This window comes from Ips typographus, unplaced genomic scaffold (assembly GCF_016097725.1).
Source record: "Ips typographus isolate SLU unplaced genomic scaffold, UJ_Ityp_2.0 IpsContig34, whole genome shotgun sequence".
Classification (NCBI taxonomy): domain Eukaryota; kingdom Metazoa; phylum Arthropoda; class Insecta; order Coleoptera; family Curculionidae; genus Ips; species Ips typographus.
Genome location: NW_028098573.1, coordinates 430810 through 453917, shown reverse-complemented (window position 1 = coordinate 453917; position 23108 = coordinate 430810). Strand labels below are relative to the sequence as shown.

Genomic DNA, 23108 nt, shown 5'->3' with positions numbered 1-23108 from the left:
TTAATTACTTAGTCAGCAAAAAATCAACCATTGACCGAAACAAGTCGTTGACCACTTGAATTGGAAAATAAGCAATCGAACCTTTTAGAACGGAAGCTAGCTAAGGTGTTGCAATCGCCAGTCAGCAATAAGTCATCAATTGTTCGGACAATGATCCAAGTGCTTAGACAAGCAATTAAGAAATTGAACTGACTAAGGGATCGCAATACCTTTGTTGGAAAAAGGGGAGTCAGAAATTATCCGCGAAACTAAACGGTTCGGTCGCGAATTTAAGGAAACTCTACCCTGACACGTACCCTCGGTCCCAAATGGTTTGTGCATTTATTATCATGTAAGTACAAACCTGTAATTTATAAATAAGCCAACTTGTGTCTGACAATGTGTATAAAATCAGTCTTCAACTTTACTTGTTTCTCTCTGAGAATAAACGTTGTTGTTTTTGTTATCCAATCTTTGAGTTTAACTTGACTACGACCCCAGCCTTCACATTCCCGCGTTACGACTAAAAATTAGATCGTGACAATATTTTTTTCAAATAACGGAGTTATGCACTTGTTTCCTTTTTCAAAATAGTTTTGGAGGAATATCTCCCTCAAATGTCCTTTTAGGGCAAAAGTGCCCTGAAGCAATCTTGTAGGGAATTTAATTTGCTACATCTCTTTTTATTATACTTTTTTGACATTTTTTTCAAATAACGGAGTTATGCTCTCGTTTCCTTTTTCAAAACAGTTTTGGAGGAATATCTCCCTTAAATGCCCTTTTAGGGAAAAAGTGGCCTGATACAATCTTGTAGAGAATTTAGTTAGCTACATCTGTTCTTATTACACTTGAAAAAAATAAAATAAAATAAAAATAAAAAAAATAAAAGAAAACAACATGGGCATTTGCGTAAATTTCAGCACTGTTCGTAGTTTATGATTGAATTGTTTAATTCGTTGAAAAAGCTGCTTTTGCTATGCTTTCTCTTGACCATGATTTTTAAATCCGTAGGTGCTGAGGATACAAAAATAAATTTTGTAAAACGTCAGCTAAACTGTAAAATTTGACTTCTACTATATTTTCAACTCCCAAAAACCAAAATGATCAGCATATAAAGTTATCCAAGTTGTATTTTTGTCAAAGCAGTTGTAATGAACATGTAATAGAAACGACAACTAGTCATTAACCACAAACAGGTGTCCAGATTAGTATGGATTAGGATTTTATGCGCCCTTTTAAAGAAAAACTGTTAATGCTAGAAAATGTGTTCACAAAAATTATAGAAAAACTGGTTCTCTTTGTAGCGATGCCTTGTTATTTTGGTACTTCGGAACAAATCGACAATTTGTAGAGGCGCCTAGTTTTATTGGTACCTTCGACGATAAAAGAGACCATCTGGAATTTTTACTTTCGTGCAGACACAATTAAATCGGTAACTCCGAGAGTTCGTGCTCCGGTTGTAAATTAAGATAACGGAAATTGAAGAGGTCTCGACCCACGGAGGTACAGGGAAGACAAGACAAGAGGTACGGTCTTTAAGGGCGTCGGTAAAGCAAAACATCTTATGAGAGATTTAATGCATTTTATGACAATTTTTAACGAGAAACTAAGCTAGAGATTGATATTTTCTAAAAAGGATATAAAAGAAGGCACTTGCTAGAATGTGCGAAAGTCAATATAATTTAATTAGTACGTCAATTAAAAATTTTGGAAATATCTTAAAAAATGCTATAATTAGTATAATTGTCAAGTCACTATTTTTCCTACCTGCAAAACTTTTTTGGTGACAAAAATATCTTTCACACAAGCCCTAAACCTTGCTTGGAAGACTAGTTGTCGTCTAGCCTTCCAAACAAATTATAAAAATAATTTGGCATGCCCATCATTTGCATAAATTTATGGTGTTTTCCTTTTATTAAGTACACTAGCCCAAATCGTGGAGATAGTTTACTACTATTGACAAAGCCTCTTCCAAGAATAAAAAATTGCCTTGAAAAAGAAGCAAAATAAACATTAAAACGTCGGCACTTTTTCAAAAATTTGAAAAACTTTTTTTGTCCCTTACCCGTTACACTTCGCTCCACTCATTTAAAAACAGTAAGGACTTTACCACTTATCATTATTATAATTATTATTAAATTAAAACTTTGTCATAAATCAGTAAAGCTTACTTACTGTTCTTGATACTTAATATAATAATAATTAATTAGTCCTAAAATTTAATTTGGACTTCCTGAAAATAGACTATTAGACCCTCTTGAGTTTTAGTAAAGTCATTTCTAGCCTTAAATGTCAACTTTTAGACTGGTTTTAGTAGTAAAAAATGAGTTTTATGCACAAAAATTATTGTCTTGATTTCCGGACTGTTATTAGTGCTTGAAATCCAGTTTTAGACAATCAACAATGGATTGCAATCTAAAAAAACTAATTATAAGACTATTCCTAGTAGTAAATAACAAATTTTTTTAACATTTTTAAAAGTAGAAGATACAGTAACCTAGGTAGCCAGTTGTAAATAGTTATACAGGGTAAATTTATTATCATGCAAGCTAAAATTTACTGTTTTATTTCAGGACACCCCTGTCCCCTGTAAATAAGTTCAATTGAAATTGCTGCAATTTATTCTTTGTGCTAACCGTGGCAAGAATTGAACAACAGTATGTTCGAAAGTTTAGTTTGAACTGTCAGCACTTTTGAAACATACTTAAAAGCGTAACAACCTATTTAAAATTTGTACAGGGTGTTCAATTACAAAAAGTGGTGTTTTTTACTGCAACTAAAAGCATCAGTGGATCAAGCTCCCACTTGCTGGGGTTACTCTGTATAATTATGTTTATATAATATTATATTATGTGTAATTTATATTTTTATTAGGAGGAAACACGACACGTGTGAAACGTCGTGTAATATGCAGAGCGTCCTTGAGGACCTGTAAGAAATACCGCTCTCCAAATTTCAGCGTGTTTTGTCATAATTCTGGGACCGTTGAAGCAATCTTGATAAAATTTGGTACAAGTACTTTCTACTTACTCATTACTTGACGAAAGTAACTTTTGCCTAAACTGTCCAGTGACGTGTAGTTACAAGTCTCTGGTTTTTTTGTACTTTAAAAGGCTGTATTTGTTTTGAGATGGGTTGGAACTTGAACAAGGAAATTAAAAAATTGTAATTTTTGTATAATATTCAGTGATCGCAGAAAATAGAGCGGATAATTAAAGACCATCTTCTTGTATCGACGCCGCTAAACATTTTTGACAAACGTCATTTATATCATATAACGAGTATTCATTTCGGAAGTAATTGTTCCAACGGCCTCACAGTTTAGCAAACAAAGCGGTTTTTTGAACTTAAATTTGCAGGACTGTATCTTTTTTTAGGAAGCGCTTTTCAGGAAAATAACATAATGTCATGTCAACTTATTTTTTGATAAACTGAACATTAAAAATAAATAAAATGACATGAGCAAAACAGTGTTTTTTATTGTTTATTATATGAGCAGGATTACTATTTTATTGAACTACATTTAAATCTATGCATAACCATAATTCAATTATTTTGACAGTTATATACACTTATAGCAATTGCAAAATTATACATAAAAATCCCATGTTAGGAGAGCTATTGCCAATAATGTAAATCCGTGCTCTTGACAATGATGGAGATGAACTTAGTAAATGACATTGTGTCAGTGTACCAAAACGCTTGCGACGTCATTCCACATGACCATCGATACGGTTGATAACGTCAGGAAGTCTGATTAAAATCTCCGTTTGGAACTTTTGGCAAATTTCTGTAATGTTATAATTATAAAATTAAAAGGTTGCGTTATCAAATAGTTTATAAAAAAATCTCTGCATTTTGCAAAATTAACATTGTAACCCATCAAGTAAAACTTTTCCCTTAAAGTCAAAAACAAAAAAAAAAACTTACTTTGTAACCACATACTGGAAAACTGGTTTTATCTCTAAGAAAACTGTCAAAATGATTCCACTCTTTTCTGTCTCTAGTGTTTTCCTCCTCACCACTTTCAAAATCTACAAGACAACATCATGAAAACAGTTTGGAAACACAAATTGACTCTCTTAACTTACCAAAATTTTCAGGAGTTCTTTTAAACTTCTTGAAAGATATCGACACTTTAGAGTCACCATTATACTTTTGTTGTGTTCTCATCAGCATCTTGTCATACTCTTTATCAAATTGCAGCTGCAGCATTGTGGCTACTAGTGCATCACTGTCCATGGTATCATTTGATATCGCCCTCAGCACCTCATCAGGGATATCCTCAGATGATAAGGTAGCATTGGAAGAAGTGTGAGCATCTGTGGTGATAATAGCAATAATGAAATGTTGTGCAACTCATTGACCGTTGTAAAAATGGTTGTAATTCGGAGCTGAATTGCTCTTTACACAGTTTTTATGTATAATGTGAATGAACTTACCAGTTATAGGAATTTTCTGGTCCAACTTTCGATTTTCTCTTTCCTCTTCGTACATGATTTCTTTCAGATTTACAGCCTCTGGTTTTTTAACGTTGGCCCAACCACAAGCCATTTTAGACTTACGTGGATATAAAATGCCTTTTTAGAAAAATCACAAGTACTTAAAACAGTGCTTAAAGTTTCACTTCTGGTCGCTTCGACAGCTTCAACGGAAATGAATGAAATTAAATGGACACTACGGCTATGGCCGCTTCGGGTCTAAAATCCAAGTGGGCGTGGCCTACTGTGCATTGGGTAGGGGTAGGGTATCAAAGCCATTGGGTACAATTTAGCGTCCGAATACGACGTTGCCAACGTTACGTTAATAAATATTGACCTAAATAAGCCTCTTAAAAATGCTATTGACGTATTCACATGCAGGAACCTGAGTCAAAGATCAATTGGGCAGCCTAACCTAAAGTTTACTATTAGGGTACGTCAATTATGATCAATGTTTATAGACATGGGGTTTAATTTTTTCATAGCAATATGCATTTCAGATAATAAATTTCTGAAATGCATATTGCTGTGAAAAAATTAATCCTGTAGAGGTAAGATAAACGTCTTGGCAGTCGTCGTTTTTCCAGTATACCTTTTGCACACACATCTTATAAATAGGATATAATTGAAAAAGTAGCAACCTCGCAAACTCAAGGAAAATTGAAATATACTCTGTTCAGTGACTCCTGATTGTTGCGTCACATCCCTTATCTCATTTCATTAGACAAAGTTCAAATAAAAATGTGTGTTTTATAACATCCTATTATGCTATTATTCTTCTTCTTTTTTCGCTCCTGATAGGTGGACGTGTTTCTGGTACTCTGCCCGATATGTGAATTGAGAGATATAATTGTGTTTATAAACTGTGAGTGAGTGAATTTGGGCGAAATGGAAGAAAATAGTGGCGGCATACCAACTAACAGTGAAAATATACCAAAAGGAAATTTCGAAAATGTATATCAAAATGTACATAAAACCAGATCATTTTCACTGGGGTCGGCAGTATACACCAAATACCGAGCATAACGCAGCAAAAGTGCTAACAAACGAGACAACAGATAAGATAAACACTTGCTTAAAAGTATCCGAAATACAAGGGGAGGCAAATAAGTTGAAATCAGTTCAAGCACAGATAGAACTTCTCAGAACCTCAACTATCACCACAACAAAGAGCATACTAAGGACACCTCCAAACGTAAACACAATATCCGGGAAAAGGCCAACGACACCTGGGACATCACCAGAAATGGACAACAAAAGATATTGTGAAGACCAGAAAGAGTCAACCACCACGTCACAACCTGAAGAAACTGAACTGCACTCTACTCCTGAGACAGAAAAAGGGTACATTTGAGAAACATAATGAAATACTAATATAATATAATTATATATATAATATAATCACTGACAGGAGCCAATTACTAGCCAAGAACACAAAATTTTTGTTCGGAGGCAACAATTTTACTTCGGAGGCGAATGTGGTATATGCATGATGGTGCCCCGCCCCATTTTTCCGTTGCCGTTCGGCAATACTGTCACGTTTAATTTATGAGCCCTTCTGGGTTCACCAATTAAACTGACTCACGACGTTAAACGTCGTGCCGGGATCTCAGTTTTAGGGATGGAATCAAACACTGAGTTTTCCTTGTATCACACTTAAATCTATTAAACACGGAATACACAAATGGATGCACAATACGGTTGTAAACAAAAGGTTGACAATTAACAATTGTACTTACATAGTCATAGCTAAGGACTTAGCTTTTCCTGGCAATGGCTTGGTCACTTCGCGTTTTTAAACAACTTAGAGAACGGACTAATTAACTTAATCTTTTTGACCGAGGAGAGTCGACATTACGACTTCTCGGGTCAGCTGGTCACACTACCGTTGATCGGTTTCACACTTATCCTCTACTGCTAAAATCGGCGTATTTTATACCCGATTGATCGGCTGACGCAGTTTGTTATTGTCGCTTGTTTTTCACATTTCTGCAAAGCAGGTGGTGGTGACTCATCACCGATACGGTGCACTCGGTGCATGACACATTCGGTGCATCGTGATGCGACCTTGCCTCGTGCGCTTAACATTTCGCAATCCTCGATGTTTTTTAAGTTAATCAGTCCATCTTTTCAATTAACGGATTTTCCATTCGTGACATATGCCTCCGCCCCAGAAAAACTGGTCCCCAGTTTTATATGAACAATAATAAAACTTTAAACAATAGAAAAAAAAACATATCGTTAACATAAATTCAAAAATGTACATTTGTACATACCAAGATATTATGATAAATGGTTAGTAGGTTTACATGTGTGAGTATTTCATGGTACTCAGTTAAGTTTACAATCATGTCTTAATAATAAGTTAGTACTTATTCTAACAAGAAACCTAATATTCGGTTCCGGCAATGGCAGAACAAAAAAAAAAAAAAAAATATTGCAACACTGAGAAAAGTTCAATAGAGGTTTAGTCCTATGAGCCAAACTTCGCATTTCACATCACTGAACACCATTGTGATCACTGTTCCATAAATGTTTGTGGTGTGGGTCGATCAATGAATCGATGATTCGGCTAGCTTGGACCTTCGTATTAATGTACAGGCCCATCGGGAGTTCCAACAACAATAATGGCTCATCATAGTTCGCCTCTTTCTTACATAGCCCTCAGTGTTACATGAAAGAGAAGACAAAAGGTTAGTATGTGCTACTTAAGGCTTAATATACAATATTATGTCTTATAACAAAATTAATTTGAGCATCATTTGTAACCTTTATTTATTTGTTAGTATGTACGATCCATTTTCCATTAAAAAAAAAAAAAATAAAAAATGGAACGTGTGAAATTCATTTTCCAAATGCTGTAAAGCAAGGAATCCCGTGTATGCACCGCGTAATCACGATTAGTCATGTAAACAACGTCGAACTTTTATGTTAGTAGCTCGTTATCAACCAACAAGATTGTCGGAGCGTCGTCTCAGGAATACTCGCCTCTTCAGCGAAACATTTTTTATCACACCTATTAGTTCATGGCGCTAAAAAATAATTGGATTAATTTCATGACAATGTGACTAGATTATACTCGCTATTTGGGGATAATATGGCATCATACATTCCAAAAATTTTTATTGTATATATATTTTTTTATATATCATCCACTTGTGTATATCACGTCTGTATCAACATATGCATACAGTGCGTTTTTTTTAACGCGCAACATAGGATTTTACGTGTTAAATTTTTAAGCCCATGTTAGACCATGTTATTTTGGAACTACAAGTATAAAACTTGACGGGTGTGTCTTTAGTACCCTGAAGCTTAAGTAAGTCTACCAATTTGGTCTAAAAAGTGATTTAAAACTGGAAAAAAATCATTTTTTTCGAAAAGATTTTATCCTTTCATACTCCCTGTATGCATTGTTGTTCCTTGTTGTTTTTGATACTGGCAGGGCAGGTAGCAGGTGAAGTTACTTATTTTGACTGCATCACGACCCGACATCTTTTAAACGTCAAAAGGGCATTTTATGATTGTTTGGAATATACTGTTTGGCTTCAAACGGAGGTCAATTTGAACAATTCACCTATAAAAATACTTCTTTTGTTCTTAACTTTCTTGATATAAAGTTAATGATCACCCTGTTTTACTTTCTACGCCAAATTTTACCTGCTACCTGCCCTGCCAGTATCAAAAACAACAAAGAACAACAATGCATACAGGGAGTATGAAACGATAAAACCTTTTCGAAAAAAGATGATTTTTTGCAAGTTTTTTAACACTTTTTAGGCCGAATTGGTAAATTTACGTAAGCTTCAGGGTACGAAATAGCCACCCGTCAAGTTTTATACTTGTAGTTCCAAAATAACATGGTCTAACATGGGCTTAAAAATTTAACACGTGAAATCCTATGTTGCGCGTTAAAAAAAACGCACTGTATATATATAGCCATTAAAATACAAAACAATACATAATAAACAAACAATAATAAGGTAACATAGATTAAATTGCAGATCTCATAGCTGCTGATACGCATATGGCCCCATGTTGTCGAATGGTTCTAATTGCGCGATAAACGGCTGTGTTACCGCGTGTCTAAGAAGTTCTTCAGTCTGTTGCTGATTAATGGACCCCCCTTCTGGCACCTGCGTCAGGTTTTCCGGATTCGGGCCTAGTGCCGGATTGCGGTCGACCTGACTTGCGTGTGATTCAGGAGGTCCAAATGCACTTCCAGAAGATGTGCCAGCAGAATTGATTTCCGATGTTTCATCCCTTTCTTGTGTTTGGGGCACCACTGGTACCCGAAACTGATATGTCATATCCGTTACATAAGCATGCGGATATGGCGGATGACCTGGTTGACTCAAAAATTGAGTTCTCCGTACACACATGTAGCACAAGGACATCCTTGCAAAAATACATTTTCCCATGCTCGCCAAAAATCCTCAGGTCGATATTGAGGTTGTTGGGGTGATATGCAAATTGCACAATCACATGTCGAAAACGGAGTGCCCCCTTGACGTATTTTCTCGCTAAGTAGAAGTATGGTATACTCCGTATGAATGATCTGAGTCCACAGGCCAAGTAGAGATTTTGTAATCCCCAATAATTGTATTGGTACCACTTGATCAAACTCTCCTTGCAGTTCCCACAAGTGGTACAGTGCCAACTTGTATAAATACAGTTTGGTGTTTATTTCGGTAACACACCTAATGTAAAACAAGAAATTCACAATCCATTCCATTTTTGGCACTTCCGCGAAACTTATAGGTTGACTTTACCCAAGTGTTACTTCACGACCGATTTCTAAAATGACACTGTAAATTGTTGTCCCATTCGGGTTTATTTAAACTAATCCAGTAATTAGTCATTATTCATAACTGCGCGTAGCGATGAATCAAATTTGTCTTATCGCTCGCGAATTAGTTGCTTTCTTTACCAAATGCATAAACAACTATATGGTCAAGGTGATTATTACACCGACAACATCATTACTCATCTTTATTCGTTTGTAGGTACCTACATTACAATAACAATATTACATGTAACCATTTTTTATCTCATAGGGAAAATTAAAGTGATATCTGTTCTTGAATTTTAAGAATTTGCGCAATAAAAATTCAGACGCAGATAACAGAATAAAATCCTTGGGCCCTGTAAAAATAGGTACATAGCTCAATATGTGGAGCCGTACATTATAATTGTTACTTTGTTTCAACATTATGCTTAATTGCATTTTTGCATTTCATGCATTAATCGGTCTGCACTGAACAATGTCTGGTCTCATTAAGATATTATTCCGAACTGGCCAAATCAGCGAATCCCATGGGTTTAAGCATGGTGCACCATTTGGTTTGTTGGGAAAACATTTCTCTGATAACCTTAACATTTGACAAGTTCATCGTCTGGAAGTAATTTGCTAATTTCAGCATCCTGGCTTTCCGGTGGAGAGGAATCTGAATTGTATTTATACAGTTTTCTTATCACATTCCCCACAGTTCGTCTTCACAGTGCATTTTAGTCGTTACTCTTGTTTCGTGTACTCTGTGTCGTGTTATTTTTGAAAGTAAGTATAAGTGGTTTCTTTCCTCTTTTTTTTTTTTTATTCATCATCTCGATATATTTTTCCTTCCAAAGAAAAATTCTTTTTGTTTCGCTATCCAATGTTAACAGTATCTTCCCTTTCAGATGGAACCTGGAAGTGAAGTCCCCACTGAAAAGGTCCGGGGCCGGGGCCGCGGTGCCGGTTTGATGGCCGCCCTCCTGGCTGCCAAGCGGGCCCAACGCACCGTGGGTGTGGCCAGCCTCAAGCTGGGGCCTGAAGTGGAAGCTGGTCCCTCTGCGGCCAGCGAGGCGGAGGCTCCCCCTCAAGTGATTGAGCAAGCAGGTGAGGTGGAGGCTCCTCCTGGGGTTCCAGCATCCCCAGAGGAAGACCAAACCCAGGAGGAAGGCGGCGTCAACGACGCCTCAACAGCGGTGGCGCCGCGTTTGGCTGTCGAAGCCATAGGCAGTCACGCGAAAACCGTTAATTTTTATTTTTTTTAACAAAATAAATTATTAACCAAAATGCTTGTATTATTTTTGTTGCGGTATTCCTTCTGGTGTCCATGGGTCATGGTAATGTAAAATTCTGCTTACATGGACCACTTCAGTTTTAGATTTTGGCGAAATGCCCTTTCGTATCTCATAGTCCACATCAGACTTTTTCCTATTTATGTAATAAGGACCAAACCATCTAAGCAGTAATTTTTCACTTTTTCCTACTTTCCTAATAGGGGTGAAAACTTTTACTTGGTCCCCCACTTCAAATTCAACATGGCGGTGTTTATAATCATACCGTAATTTATCTATGTCTTGACGCCGTTTTATATTTTCAACTGCCAAATTTCTGACTGCTAAACCAATGTCTCTAATTTGGTCGCTATTACTACTTTCTAAGGGTGGCAATAAGTTTGCTTCTGTTGGTAAAATAGGTTCACGACCGTACACCAGCATGAATGGTGAGAATTTAGTACTATCTTGTTTTGCAGAATTGTACGCAAAAGTCACATGTGGAAGATATTCATCCCAATTTGATTGATCAGTATTAGTATACATAGATAACATATTGGCTAAAGTTTTATTAAATCTTTCTGTTAAGCCATTAGTTGCGGGATGATATGCAGTAGTAAACTGACTTGTTGTCCCCATCTTTTTTAGCAATTCCGTAACCAATTCTGATTGAAAAACTTTCCCTCTATCGCTTAACAATTCCTTGGGTGCACCGTGTTTTGTAATAATCCTCTCCAGTATAAATTTTGCTACAGGTCCGGCTTTGCCGCTTGGTAATGCGTCAGTCTCCGCCCACCTTGTGGCGTAATCTGTCGCTACCACTATCATGGTTTTTCCGCTGCTACTTCTGCGAAACGGGCCTAACAAATCTATCCCAACTTTTTCAAATGGGGTGCCAACTGGAATAGGATGTAACAGACCAATAGGCTTTTGATTTTGTTGGCCTTTCCTGGCCTGACAATCCGGGCATCCTTTTACAAAACGTTCCACGTCTTTTTGCAACCCTTGCCAATAGTATCTTTGTTTTATCTTCGCTAGGGTTTTTGACAATCCCAAATGGCCACTCAGCGGTTCTGAGTGGTGGGAGTACAAAATTTCCCCTATTAACTGTTGCGGTATCACTAAAAGTTTAGTCCGGCCCACTCCATGCGGGTTTATACAGTGCGTTTTTTTTAACGCGCAACATAGGATTTTACGTGTTAAATTTTTAAGCCCATGTTAGACCATGTTATTTTGGAACTACAAGTATAAAACTTGACGGGTATGTCTTTAGTATCCTGAAGCTTAAGTAAGTCTACCAATTTGGTCTAAAAAGTGATTTAAAACTGGAAAAAAATCATTTTTTTTCGAAAAGATTTTATTCTTTCATACTCCCTGTATGCATTGTTGTTCCTTGTTGTTTTTGATACTGGCAGGGCAGGTAGCAGATAAAGTGACTTATTTTGACTGCATCACGACCCGACATCTTTTGAACGTCAAAAGGGCATTTTATGATTGTTTGGAATATACTGTTTGGCTTCAAACGGAGGTCAATTTGAACAATTCACTTATAAAAATACTTCTTTTGTTCTTAACTTTCTTGTTATAAAGTTAATGATCACCCTGTTTTACTTTCTACGCCAAATTTGACCTGCTACCTGCCGTGCCAGTATCAAAAACAACAAAGAACAACAATGCATACAGGGAGTATGAAACGATAAAACCTTTTCGAAAAAAGATGATTTTTTGCAAGTTTTTTAACACTTTTTAGGCCGAATTGGTAAATTTACTTAAGCTTCAGGGTACGAAATAGCCACCCGTCAAGTTTTATACTTGTAGTTCCAAAATAACATGGTCTAACATGGGCTTAAAAATTTAACACGTGAAATCCTATGTTGCGCGTTAAAAAAAACGCACTGTATGGTACAAAACTTCTGATTCAAGCCTAAAATTTTTCGCTTGCTTGCGTATACCAATTGTAGCTTCTTCAGGATGTTTTATAGCCTGAATTATTTCCAAAATGTTTTTATCTTTTGCTTGCAATTCTGCAATGTTACGCATATCCAATAAAAAGGTTGGTATTTCGTCAATTTCCTGTACTTTCGTATTTGCTGGCAAAACAGGATATCTGCTTACACAGTCTGCATCCCTGTGAGCAATTCCTGATTTATGATGTACTGTGTAGTCAAATTCAGATAACTTTAACGCCCAACGCGCTAAACGTCCAGTAGTCTCTTTCAAGGTTTTTAACCAACATAGCGCATGATGATCAGTCACTATTTTTATAGGTTTTCCATAAATAAAATGCCTAAAATAGGATAGCGCCCATATAGCTGCTAACCCTTCAAGTTCTGTTATAGAATAATTTTTCTCAGCTTTACTAAGGCTTCTACTTGCATATGCTATTGGGTGTAACGCATTTTCATGATCCTCCTGCAATAATATTGCTCCGATTCCATCTTTACATGCATCTACCCTCAATTCACATCCTTTATTTGGTTGAAAATGTGCCAAAACTGGTTCACTAATCAATTTTTGTTTTAGTGTTTCAAATGCTTTATCATGTATGTCCTGCCAATCAAATTTATTTTGCTTCTTTGTTAAATCATGTAAAGGACGTGCAATTTTTGCAAAATTTTCTATAAACTTCCGATAGTAGTTACAAAGTCCCAAAAAACTTTGTACACCTTTTACATTCTTTGGTTTTGGAAAATTTTCAATTGAAACTAATTTCGATTTATCAGGAAAAATTCCGTCTTTTGAAATTGTATAACCAAGAATATTAATTTTTTCCTTTAAATATTCACATTTTCTAGGTTTTAGTGTTAAGCCTGCACTTCGGAGTCTATTGAAAACTTTACGTAATTTTTCTAAATGTTCATCTATCGTTTTAGAAAAAATTATAATGTCGTCCATGTAAATTAAAACTTCCTTCCATTTTAAATCTCTAAACACTACATCTCCCAACTGTTGAAATGTTGCCGGGGCATTGCACAATCCAAAAGGCATTACATTAAATTCCCATAATCTGTGACCTGGCGCTGTAAAGGCAGTAAGTGGCTTACTTTCTTCTTTTACTTTGACTTGCCAATAACCTGAATACATGTCTAACGATGAGAAATATTTGGCGTTTCCTAAGTACGTCAAAATATCCTCAATATTAGATCCTGACCATGAATTTTTTACCGTCACATTGTTTAACTTGCGATAATCCACGCAAAATCGTGTCTCTCCCGACTTTTTCTTTACCAATACGACGGGACTTGCCCAGGGCGAGTTACTTTGCCTTATTATGTCGTATTGTTCCATTTCTCTTATCTGTTCATCTATTATCTCTCTTTCTTTTTGTGCCACTCTGTAAGGTTTCTGTTTTATAGGTTTAGAGTTCCCTACATCGATTTCATGTTCAATAACATCGGTTTTTCCCATATATTTTGGTGTTTTTGAAAAAACGTCACTATATTCTGACAGTAATGTCCGCAACTTGTTACACAATTCTGGGTTTGTTACATTGCTTAGATTATGGTCATTCATGGTAATCATTTCCTCATCATCTTCAGTTTCATCAATAAAATGAACTGGAATTTTTGTTATATCCATTTCTATATTTTCCTGTAAATAACCGATTGTGGTATTTTTCAATATGAACACTTCTTTAAACCTCATATCATTAATTTTGATGTACCATTTGCCATTTCTTACAAAAATATTTGAGCAAATCAACCCTTTTGGTCGTAGGTATTTATCGTTCTCGATAAAGCAGTACTTCGTGAACTCGTGCGGAGATAAGGCACAGTTCAGTCGTACCGTTATCTCGCGACCAACCTCGACCCTGTAGTCGGTTTCAAGTGCAACCTTCAAACTTCGCGTGGTTGATTCAATCTCGACGTTCGCAAATACCTTATTAGTATCTTCCATTTGTTCTATTTTCCCCATGTTGTTGTTGACATTGTTGCCAAAATGTAAAATCAATGGGTCAAGTTCATGGTATAATGTCACAGTATTGGTATTATAGTCAATCAATGATTTTTTACTAGCCAAAAAGTTATGTCCCAAAATTAAGGCTTTTGATAAATTTTGCACCACTAGTGCCTCAACGGAAATAATTGTGCCATTAACTTTTATAATTACCTCTGAATTGCCGAGAGGTTGAACCGGATAACCTCCTGCGGTTATCAGTTGTATATTGTCTTGTAATCGTCTCATGTTACTGATATAATCTATGTCGACTACATTTTTACAAGCTCCTGTGTCAAGTAAAACAGGGACGTTATCTTTACCGTTAACTGTGATATGTACTATTAATGTTTGTCTACTGGTGCCCGTAGATGACAATTGGACAATTTCGGTCGGGCTTCTTAGTTTTGAAACTGTCCTCTGTCGTTTGGGTTTCTTCGGCCTTGAGGTGCATTCCTTTGGAAAGGCCTATTATTGAAGTTACAAGACACATGACCGGGCCTACGGCAATCAATGCAAATAACCCGGCCGTCGTGCGTTCTCGTACGAGGCAAATAATTATTGCTATTATTATTCCTCCAGTTCTGATTTCTGTTCCCGTTAAAAGTATCCTGGTTCCGGGGTTGTTGCGAATTGTTCCTTACAAATTGTCGCCCCCTATTGAATGAGTTGTCCCTCGGACCATTTTGATTCGGTCTAAAATTATTCACCCTTGGAACATAGGTATTTCGTGCTTGATTTTGAACCGTATTCGAAAAATTCCTATTAAAAAATGTCCGTGGCCTGGTGTCATTCCAGGTCCTTTGCCGGTTTGTTGGGTTATTACCACTGTTACTGTTACTGACTGCCGCAGATACTGACAATAAAGCTGTGCTCTGTGTCATTTGGTTTACCAATGTCCTTTCTTTTATATCGCTTATTTTAATGACTAATTGCTTTAAATCGTCAAAATTTCTATTGCTAGAACTAAGCAAATAATACATCTCATAGTAAGATGGATGTAAACCATTTTCAAAATGATCCCTAAACGCGTCAAAAGTCATTTCTGGGTCAATCTCGTTTGCAATTGCCAATAGATCATAATAGTATTTTTTAATGTCCTCGACGTCCTGCTGTTTGCGGGTGTTTAATCTAAATTTCAACTTTCGGAGTGGCTGTTCTCCTGAAAACTCTTTCAAAAAATCTGATTTAATATTTAGCCATGTTTTCATCTGATTCTCTGGCTCACTAATATAATTACTAAACCACGTATGGGCTGGACCTTCCAAAAAATTAGCCAAATAAGATATTTTATGATTTTCTGACCAACTATTCACAATTGCTGCCTTTTCATATTTATTTATAAAAATACTGGGAGAGTCAATAGAAGGATTAAATGTAGATGGGCATGTAAACTTTGGGGTGGCCGGAGTTTTTGGCTCAGCCAAAGCTGCCTGTAATGTCATGTTAGCCATTACTAAAATATCGTTAGGGCGTATCGCACGGTTTCTTTCCCGGATCACAGGGGGTGGGCAAGAATTATTAGAACTTTGTAATAATTCTGAGGCGCGGGATTTTGGTGGCTCTACCACTTCTAAGGGACTTTCCTGCCAAGGATCCTCTGTTTCACGTGGTTTTGGCGGAGTTCTACTTAACGAAGCTCTTGGTTTAAAATAAACTTCCGTAGATTGGGGCTTAGAAGTCGAAGCCGAGGCTTGGGAAGTTTGAGCTTGAATGCCCACGACAGTATTGTCAAGAGTTTTTTCTTCGTCCTCACTGCTTGTCAAACAAACTGAACTGGGTTTGTCAAGCTTCTGTTTGTGTGAAGAAGTGGCTGTTTGTGTCGGAGCAGGGAAACTCACAGTCGAACTGTGATGCTCGGGTTTAAAATCTTTTAACTCTTTTATCACCTTCTCTGGGTTTCGACCCCTAGCGATAGCTTCACGTAACACGAACTTTTCTTTTTCCGACAAACTTTGAGCCCTACTGCGAGTTTTTACTCGATCTTTGTCACTCGACTCACTCATGGACAATTTTTAAATTCATTTATGTGCTATATTTATTTTTTTTTTTAAATTATTTTTTAAAAAAAAAATTAAATTAAATTTTTTATTTTTTTTTTTTTTTTTTTTTTAAGCAAGTTGATTATTCCTAGCAATTTCTTTGCGAATTTGCTTGTTCATCAAACTAATTATTTTTTTGACGCTAAAATACACAAGCATCAATATCCCCATGCACAGAAAAATAATAACCAAAATTTCCTTTGCTGACCATGAATTATCTTTTCCTGAACTATTTGATACACCTCCACTGTTTCCCGCTTGGGAAATAATAATTTCCTCCTCTTTTGAAGATGTACCACCCATATTAAACCAAAATTTTATCAAATGAACGCTTCAATAGCACAGGTAATCCCCAAAAAATCACTAAATAAATCAACGTTATTATCCCTAGCCAAAAGAAAATAATACCTAAAATTTCTTTTATAGCCCACACATTATTTTCCTGATTCTTTATCATACCCCAAAAAATAAAAATAAAAATAAAAAACTCAATTATTGTTTTTTATCCATCCCAAAACAGACCGGCGCCTCCACCAAATGTCACGTTTAATTTATGAGCCCTTCTGGGTTCACCAATTAAACTGACTCACGACGTTAAACGTCGTGCCGGGATCTCAGTTTTAGGGATGGAATCAAACACTGAGTTTTCCTTGTATCACACTTAAATCTATTAAACACGGAATACACAAATGGATGCACAATACGGTTGTAAACAAAAGGTTGACAATTAACAATTGTACTTACATAGTCATAGCTAAGGACTTAGCTTTTCCTGGCAATGGCTTGGTCACTTCGCGTTTTTAAACAACTTAGAGAACGGACTAATTAACTTAATCTTTTTGACCGAGGAGAGTCGACATTACGACTTCTCGGGTCAGCTGGTCACACTACCGTTGATCGGTTTCACACTTATCCTCTACTGCTAAAATCGGCGTATTTTATACCCGATTGATCGGCTGACGCAGTTTGTTATTGTCGCTTGTTTTTCACATTTCTGCAAAGCAGGTGGTGGTGACTCATCACCGATACGGTGCACTCGGTGCATGACACATTCGGTGCATCGTGATGCGACCTTGCCTCGTGCGCTTAACATTTCGCAATCCTCGATGTTTTTTAAGTTAATCAGTCCATCTTTTCAATTAACGGATTTTCCATTCGTGACAATACTTACATCATCAATATCCCAACCGATGGATTGGAAGGGGCAATGATGCACCAGTAAAATGGCCACCACGTTCTCCTGAGTTAAATATGTGTGACTTCTTTTTGTGGGGAGCTATTAAAACAGAAGTTTACAATACTCCTGTAAACACACGTGATGATTTATTGCAGCGGATTTTAAATGCAGGCAACCATTTTAATAACCCCGAGACATTAGATAGGGTACAATTTCATTTCTTAAAGAGTATTGATAAGTGTATTCAGCAAGATGGCGGTCATCACATTTGCTTAAGTAATGTTTTTGGTTTACTTAGTTTCTTACAATAAATAATTTCAACTTTATTATACCTACTTTGATGTATGCAGGTAATTGTAAATTTTTTTTTTCTGGCGAAACAGCTCATCCACCGGGAAATATTAAAGAGGTAAAATAGCTTCAAAATACTTCCGGTCACTCGACAAAAATATCTGGGTTGTCATAACGCCGTTCATATAAAAAATGAGGAGAAATGTTGACGTATTATATCACTTTTATAACACTTCTACTTATTTACAGCCGGTGACTATACTACTAGAAAACGTCATTTTATAGTATTAGTCTACATACTAAAATTCATTAAAATCCATTAGCAGGTTTTTACGTAATTTAGTAAAAAACCAATATTTTTACAAATTTTTGACGCCCTCTACCGGCTAAACGAGACAATTTTGGATATAACTAAGTCGGCTTAGATCGACATATTTTGACGTCAGGAGTCTGTCGTCAAACGTTGTACACGTATTTTCCGGACACCCTGTATATGAGTGTCTCATCTTTCTTAAAAAGAACCAAAACCTATTTAACATCCAAGTCAATCATACATACAACACAAGACAAAAAGATGTAAACTGTCCAAAACATAGATTAACACTCACTGAGAAGAATGCAAAATATATGTGTATTCGCCTATTTAACAACCTGCCAGACAGGCTGAAAACATTGACGGACAAAAAAGAAGTAAAAAATTTACTAATTGAATTAGAACCCTACACTATAGAGGATTATTTTGTTAAATAAATATTGCTTATTCTCTGAAATCTGTATATAGGGAAAAATCGCAGAAAATGTATATAAGTATCTTTAAGTACTTCATAGTTCATAGTTTACCATGACGCTATTTCCTTTGTATTAGTTGATAATGTACATTGTACTCTATCCTAATCACAATTCGAAATAAAGACTGGTGTTATTATTATTATTATTACATTTAGGTATAGGACATATTATAAAAAAAATGTTCAGAATTGTTTGATAATTCTAGAAAATTGAAAATATAATTCTTCTGAAACGTCCTGTATAAATAACAATATATTCTGCAAATAGCTGGCATCATCTCGTACAACTTTTCTATTCTTTTTTTTCTAATGTAAAAAATAAAAAAGTTGAGAGGGGGGGGACATTATAAATGATCACCGTGTACACGGCGTTAATTATTTTAACAGATTATTAGGCTAGTTGCTATATTACAAAACCAAAGCTTTAATTTTGCAAAAGAAAAACGAAGCAGTGTCTTCCGTGATATCGTACTTCGGTAGGTTAATAACCCAGCACCCCCTCTTCCACCATCCCCTCCCTCAACAGCGTGTTGGCCGGTGTTCGCACTTTTTCTGGGGTTTACCACCTTATTTGAGCCCTTAGCTACCCTCATCTTGCTCATTGCGTTGTCCACTTGCCACCTGTTTGCTAGTTTGGTGCATTGTTTGTCTAATTTTAACTTTAAATCTTGTTGTATTGTCACAGATTCCCAACATTTACAAACGTACTATACACCGAATAATCGCATATGTCAGCAAGTCTAGTAGGAATCTGGGTCAATCGACGAGTATTTATTCAGCAAGGCTGGCCATCTAAAATTACTGGTCTCCGGGTTGGTCGGCGAGCAACATTCCCTAACTTGAAGTGGTGGGTCGGCTCGCTACCTTCTTAGGATCCCAGGCTGATAAGAGAAGGGTTCTCTCGCAACTTGAAGTGACCGTTAGAACCCTTAACCCTGTCAGTTGTTCACTTGGTCTTTTGGTCACACCGTACAAGAACACCTTTGCGTGCCCCTTTACGGTGTAGCCGAAGGGCTAAAACCCCACTCGTCTCTCCCGAACCCCCATGCGCTTAACGACATTCACGGCCGTGTTGGCCCTTCTTTTCTGGGGGTAAGAATAACCCTTTTTTAAGTGTTTATTTTACATTATTTATAATAAATAAGGCTTACCTGTAACCAGAGTTGTTTCTCTACCATCCCTCACTACGCACCCCTAAACGTGACATGGTGGAGGCGCTCCGTTCAATCCCCGTCTATTAATCTCCATATTGGTAGACACACCCTCGCAACCCAAGCCACTGAAGGCGAAGGGAAAAAAAAGGAATGAATAGAGGGAAATACAACCTGAGGTCAATAAAGCCAGACAGCCCGTTTGAACCGAGACATAGAAGCTCGAGTGTGGGGGATACACGAAGACAAGAGCCAGAGGGCTTACCTGAGTACATCACCCTCACGGTAGTAAGACAGAAAGAAAAAGCAATACTTGAAAAGAAAGACAACGAGGATACAGAAAGCGAACTCGACGTAACAATAAGAGAGAAAAACTCACCCCCGCTAGCACAAGCACAATCAGAGAGATTAGGAAGCAGAAAGAAAGGGATAATAGGCACCCACGCCATGGCAGACGTTACTATTTCCACTGTGGAAACGGGAGAAAAAACACCCGCTCTACCACAGTTTATCAGCCCTCCAACCTTCAACCCCTGTACAGATTCAGCTCCAGTATTCATAGCCACCTACGATCGAACAGCGGTAGCTAATAACTGGAATGATGCCCTAAAAATACTGTACTTCCACTCCTTCTTGCAGGGGGTGGCAAACATATGGTACAGGGGTTATAAAGAAACCAACCCCAACAGCAACTGGCAGCATATTTGCCAGGCCTTCAGAAACGAGTTTAGTGATGGCAACAGCAGTTACCGGCTACTCTCAAAAGTGCGGGAAAGGAAACAAGGACCCTTGGAATCAACCAAGAATTATTTTTATGACTTAAGGGTTCTATACGAAGAGTACAGACAAGTGGTAGACCTTGACGAGTTCCAAGAAATTTTCCAAAATGGCCTAAGGGATGAATCCAGTGCAAGGTACTACTGGCTCACACATTTTCCCAACCAGGCCCCTCGAAATTTAGATGAAATAAAGATGCTATGCATTACTATAGACAACGCCCCTGTAGAAACCACCCCGCCACCAGCATTTAGACCCCAGCGCCAAGTCGAGTACAACTCGGTCCCCAGGCAGCAGCCACGCTACGAAGTAAACCGCCCATATCGAGAAAGAACCCCACCACCACCCAGAAGGACGTACGACACAAGGCGCACACCCCCGCCAGAAAGGCGCTACGTCTCCACAAGAACTAGAGACAATAAACCCGCGTGCTATTACTGCGGGAAACCAGGGCACTTTGCTGCAGTCTGCAGAAGCAGGCAGCAATACCCAAACGCCAGGGGGTGGCAAAATTAAGCCCTGTCACCCTCTCCACTCAGGGCCCAACGTGCTGCAAAATTCTACACATCAACGCGGTGGTGAACGGTTACTATGTTCCAGTAATTATCGACACAGGTGCAGAGTTAAATATAATAAGCCACCACCTCACAGAGGGGGTGTACAAGCGTGGCCAACACCCTACCCTGCTACTCACAGCAGGAGGACAAAGAATAACTAGTCAAGGAGAGACATGGGCATCTCTTGAACTTAGGGGCAACCAAGTAAGAAAATTGAGAGTGAAAGCGACAGTTTTGACAGGCCCACCCCAACCTTTGATATTAGGGATGGAATTTTTAAGGGAAATGAAGGCCTCCATATGCTTAATAATGAACACACTCAGCTTGGCACAGAACATGATTATACCTCTAAGACAAAATACAAAAAACACCCACAAGCTGCACCCAATTGCCAATATAAGAAGCACCAACAATTTTAAATTAGAGCCAAGACAGGAAGACAGCATACGAAGCTGGAAAGAAGTCCTCCAGGAAATGCCCGGATCAATTTTCAGCGTGCCAAGCAACGTCGCATGGGCCTTTACGTGCTCCACTACTCCAAGCAAAGACAGAGGAGTCGGAAAAGCCATTAGAAATTACCTAGCGGAGAAAGAAACAGGCAAAATAAGCTTAGGCAGTACTACCAGCTTTCAGAAAGGAAACAGGCACGTCCTACAGATGGCGTTAATAGAAAATAATGGTGAATGCACGTCCGCCCAGACACTTAAAAACTGCTGCGCTAAATTAAAAGAATGGGCAGTACGGCACGGTATCTCTAACATAGCCATCCCTAGGTCGACTGCCGCAAATAACAAAACCGACTGGACAGAAATTAAAAAAGCACTCTACGAGGAATTCAAAGACACAAACCTAACATTATGGGTCTCTAAAGATAAAAACCCGCGGCCAAAACCCCATAAACTGAGCAAAGGCAGCTCATGGGACGCCCTGCCGTACTTCGTAAAGGACGAAGAAAACATGGCTGAAAAAGTAAGAATGTTTGAAGATTGCGTCCTTAATCCAGGGGAAAAGAAAGCAGTAAAAGTTGAACCTCAGCCCCCAGGGTACGACAGCAAACTCATGGTGCCAAACGAAGGGTGGTTGGTCCGCAACAACCTCTTGTGCAGCTTAGATCAGGCCGGAGAGGAAATCACGGTAAATCTGACAAACATAGGACCCACAAATAGAGTAATTTTCAAAGGCACAACGATAGCACGATTAGAATCTACAAATGAAGACATAAGCCACCTCTATACAACGTACAAAACTGAAGAGGACGTAGTAACACTAGACGACCATAAATTAGATCACATCACGGAAAAAGAATTCAAAAAGAAGCTGGAAAATTTACTAACCGAATATGAAGACATTTTTTGTAAATCACCTAAGTACATGGGAAAAACACAACTCATAGAACATAAAATAGAGGTCACGGAAAATAAACCAGTCAAATGTCGCCCTTACAGAGTGTCTCAAACTGAGCGAGAAATCATTGACGCACAGATACAAGAAATGTTAGAGTGTGGCGTAATAAGACCGTGCCATTCACCTTGGGCAAGCCCAGTTGTACTGGTGAAGAAAAAAGATGGCTCCACTAGATTCTGCGTAGACTACAAAAGAACGATAAACCCAGTGACCAAAAAATCTTGTTACCCAATACCGCAGATCGACGACATTCTTACATATCTGGGAAATGCCAAGTACTTTACCACCTTGGATATGTTTTCAGGGTATTGGCAAATACCAATTGAAGAGTCGTCAAAACAATACACGGCATTTACGGCACAAGGACACGGGTCATACGAGTTTAATGTGTTGAGTTTCGGACTGTGCAACGCACCGGCAACTTTCCAACAATTAGCAGATAGGATATTCAAAGACATGAAATGGAAAGACATCCTAATATAC

The 23108-nt window shown here is 37.7% G+C and overlaps 3 protein-coding genes across 4 annotated transcripts in view; 1 reads left to right on the top strand and 2 right to left on the bottom strand.

The window, feature by feature from the left end:
- LOC145739682 (uncharacterized) overlaps positions 1–10518 on the top strand; it is a 242805-nt gene extending 232287 nt beyond the window's left edge. The window contains exons 1-2 of one of the 2 annotated variants that reach the window (XM_081994988.1): positions 9712–10017; positions 10140–10518. In XM_081994988.1, coding sequence (XP_081851114.1) covers positions 10140–10496 — 357 coding nt within the window. In that variant the 5' untranslated portion in view covers positions 9712–10017 and the 3' untranslated portion in view covers positions 10497–10518. Of the gene's footprint in view, positions 1–9711; positions 10018–10139 lie in introns of those variants that run through there. The other variant, XM_081994989.1, reaches the window with a different exon arrangement.
- On the bottom strand, positions 3439–4650 carry LOC145739681 (serine/threonine-protein kinase RIO3-like). The gene is made up of 4 exons (XM_081994987.1): positions 4422–4650; positions 4071–4301; positions 3910–4013; positions 3439–3769 (listed from the first exon to the last, which is right to left on the bottom strand). Exons 1-4 carry the CDS (start codon positions 4531–4533, stop codon positions 3737–3739), a joined length of 480 nt encoding a protein of 159 aa, XP_081851113.1. The 5' UTR covers positions 4534–4650; the 3' UTR covers positions 3439–3736.
- Positions 10519–14722: 4204 nt separating the features above from the next.
- LOC145739672 (uncharacterized) lies at positions 14723–20018 on the bottom strand. The gene is made up of 2 exons (XM_081994978.1): positions 19888–20018; positions 14723–19822 (listed from the first exon to the last, which is right to left on the bottom strand). Exon 2 carries the CDS (start codon positions 16442–16444, stop codon positions 14840–14842), a length of 1605 nt encoding a protein of 534 aa, XP_081851104.1. The 5' UTR covers positions 16445–19822; positions 19888–20018; the 3' UTR covers positions 14723–14839.
- Between the last annotated feature and the right edge of the window lie 3090 nt (positions 20019–23108).

Excerpts from the sequence above, each read along its gene's own strand:
- LOC145739681 (XM_081994987.1), bottom strand. The coding sequence starts at position 4,533 with ATGGCTTGTGGTTGGGCCAACGTTAAAAAACCAGAGGCTGTAAATCTG. Across the intron at positions 4,302-4,421 it reads CCAGAAAATTCCTATAACTG|ATGCTCACACTTCTTCCAAT; the intron begins GTAAGTTCATTC and ends TTATCACCACAG. Across the intron at positions 3,770-3,909 it reads TTCCAGTATGTGGTTACAAA|AAATTTGCCAAAAGTTCCAA; the intron begins GTAAGTTTTTTT and ends ATAACATTACAG.
- LOC145739672 (XM_081994978.1), bottom strand. The coding sequence starts at position 16,444 with ATGAGTGAGTCGAGTGACAAAGATCGAGTAAAAACTCGCAGTAGGGCT.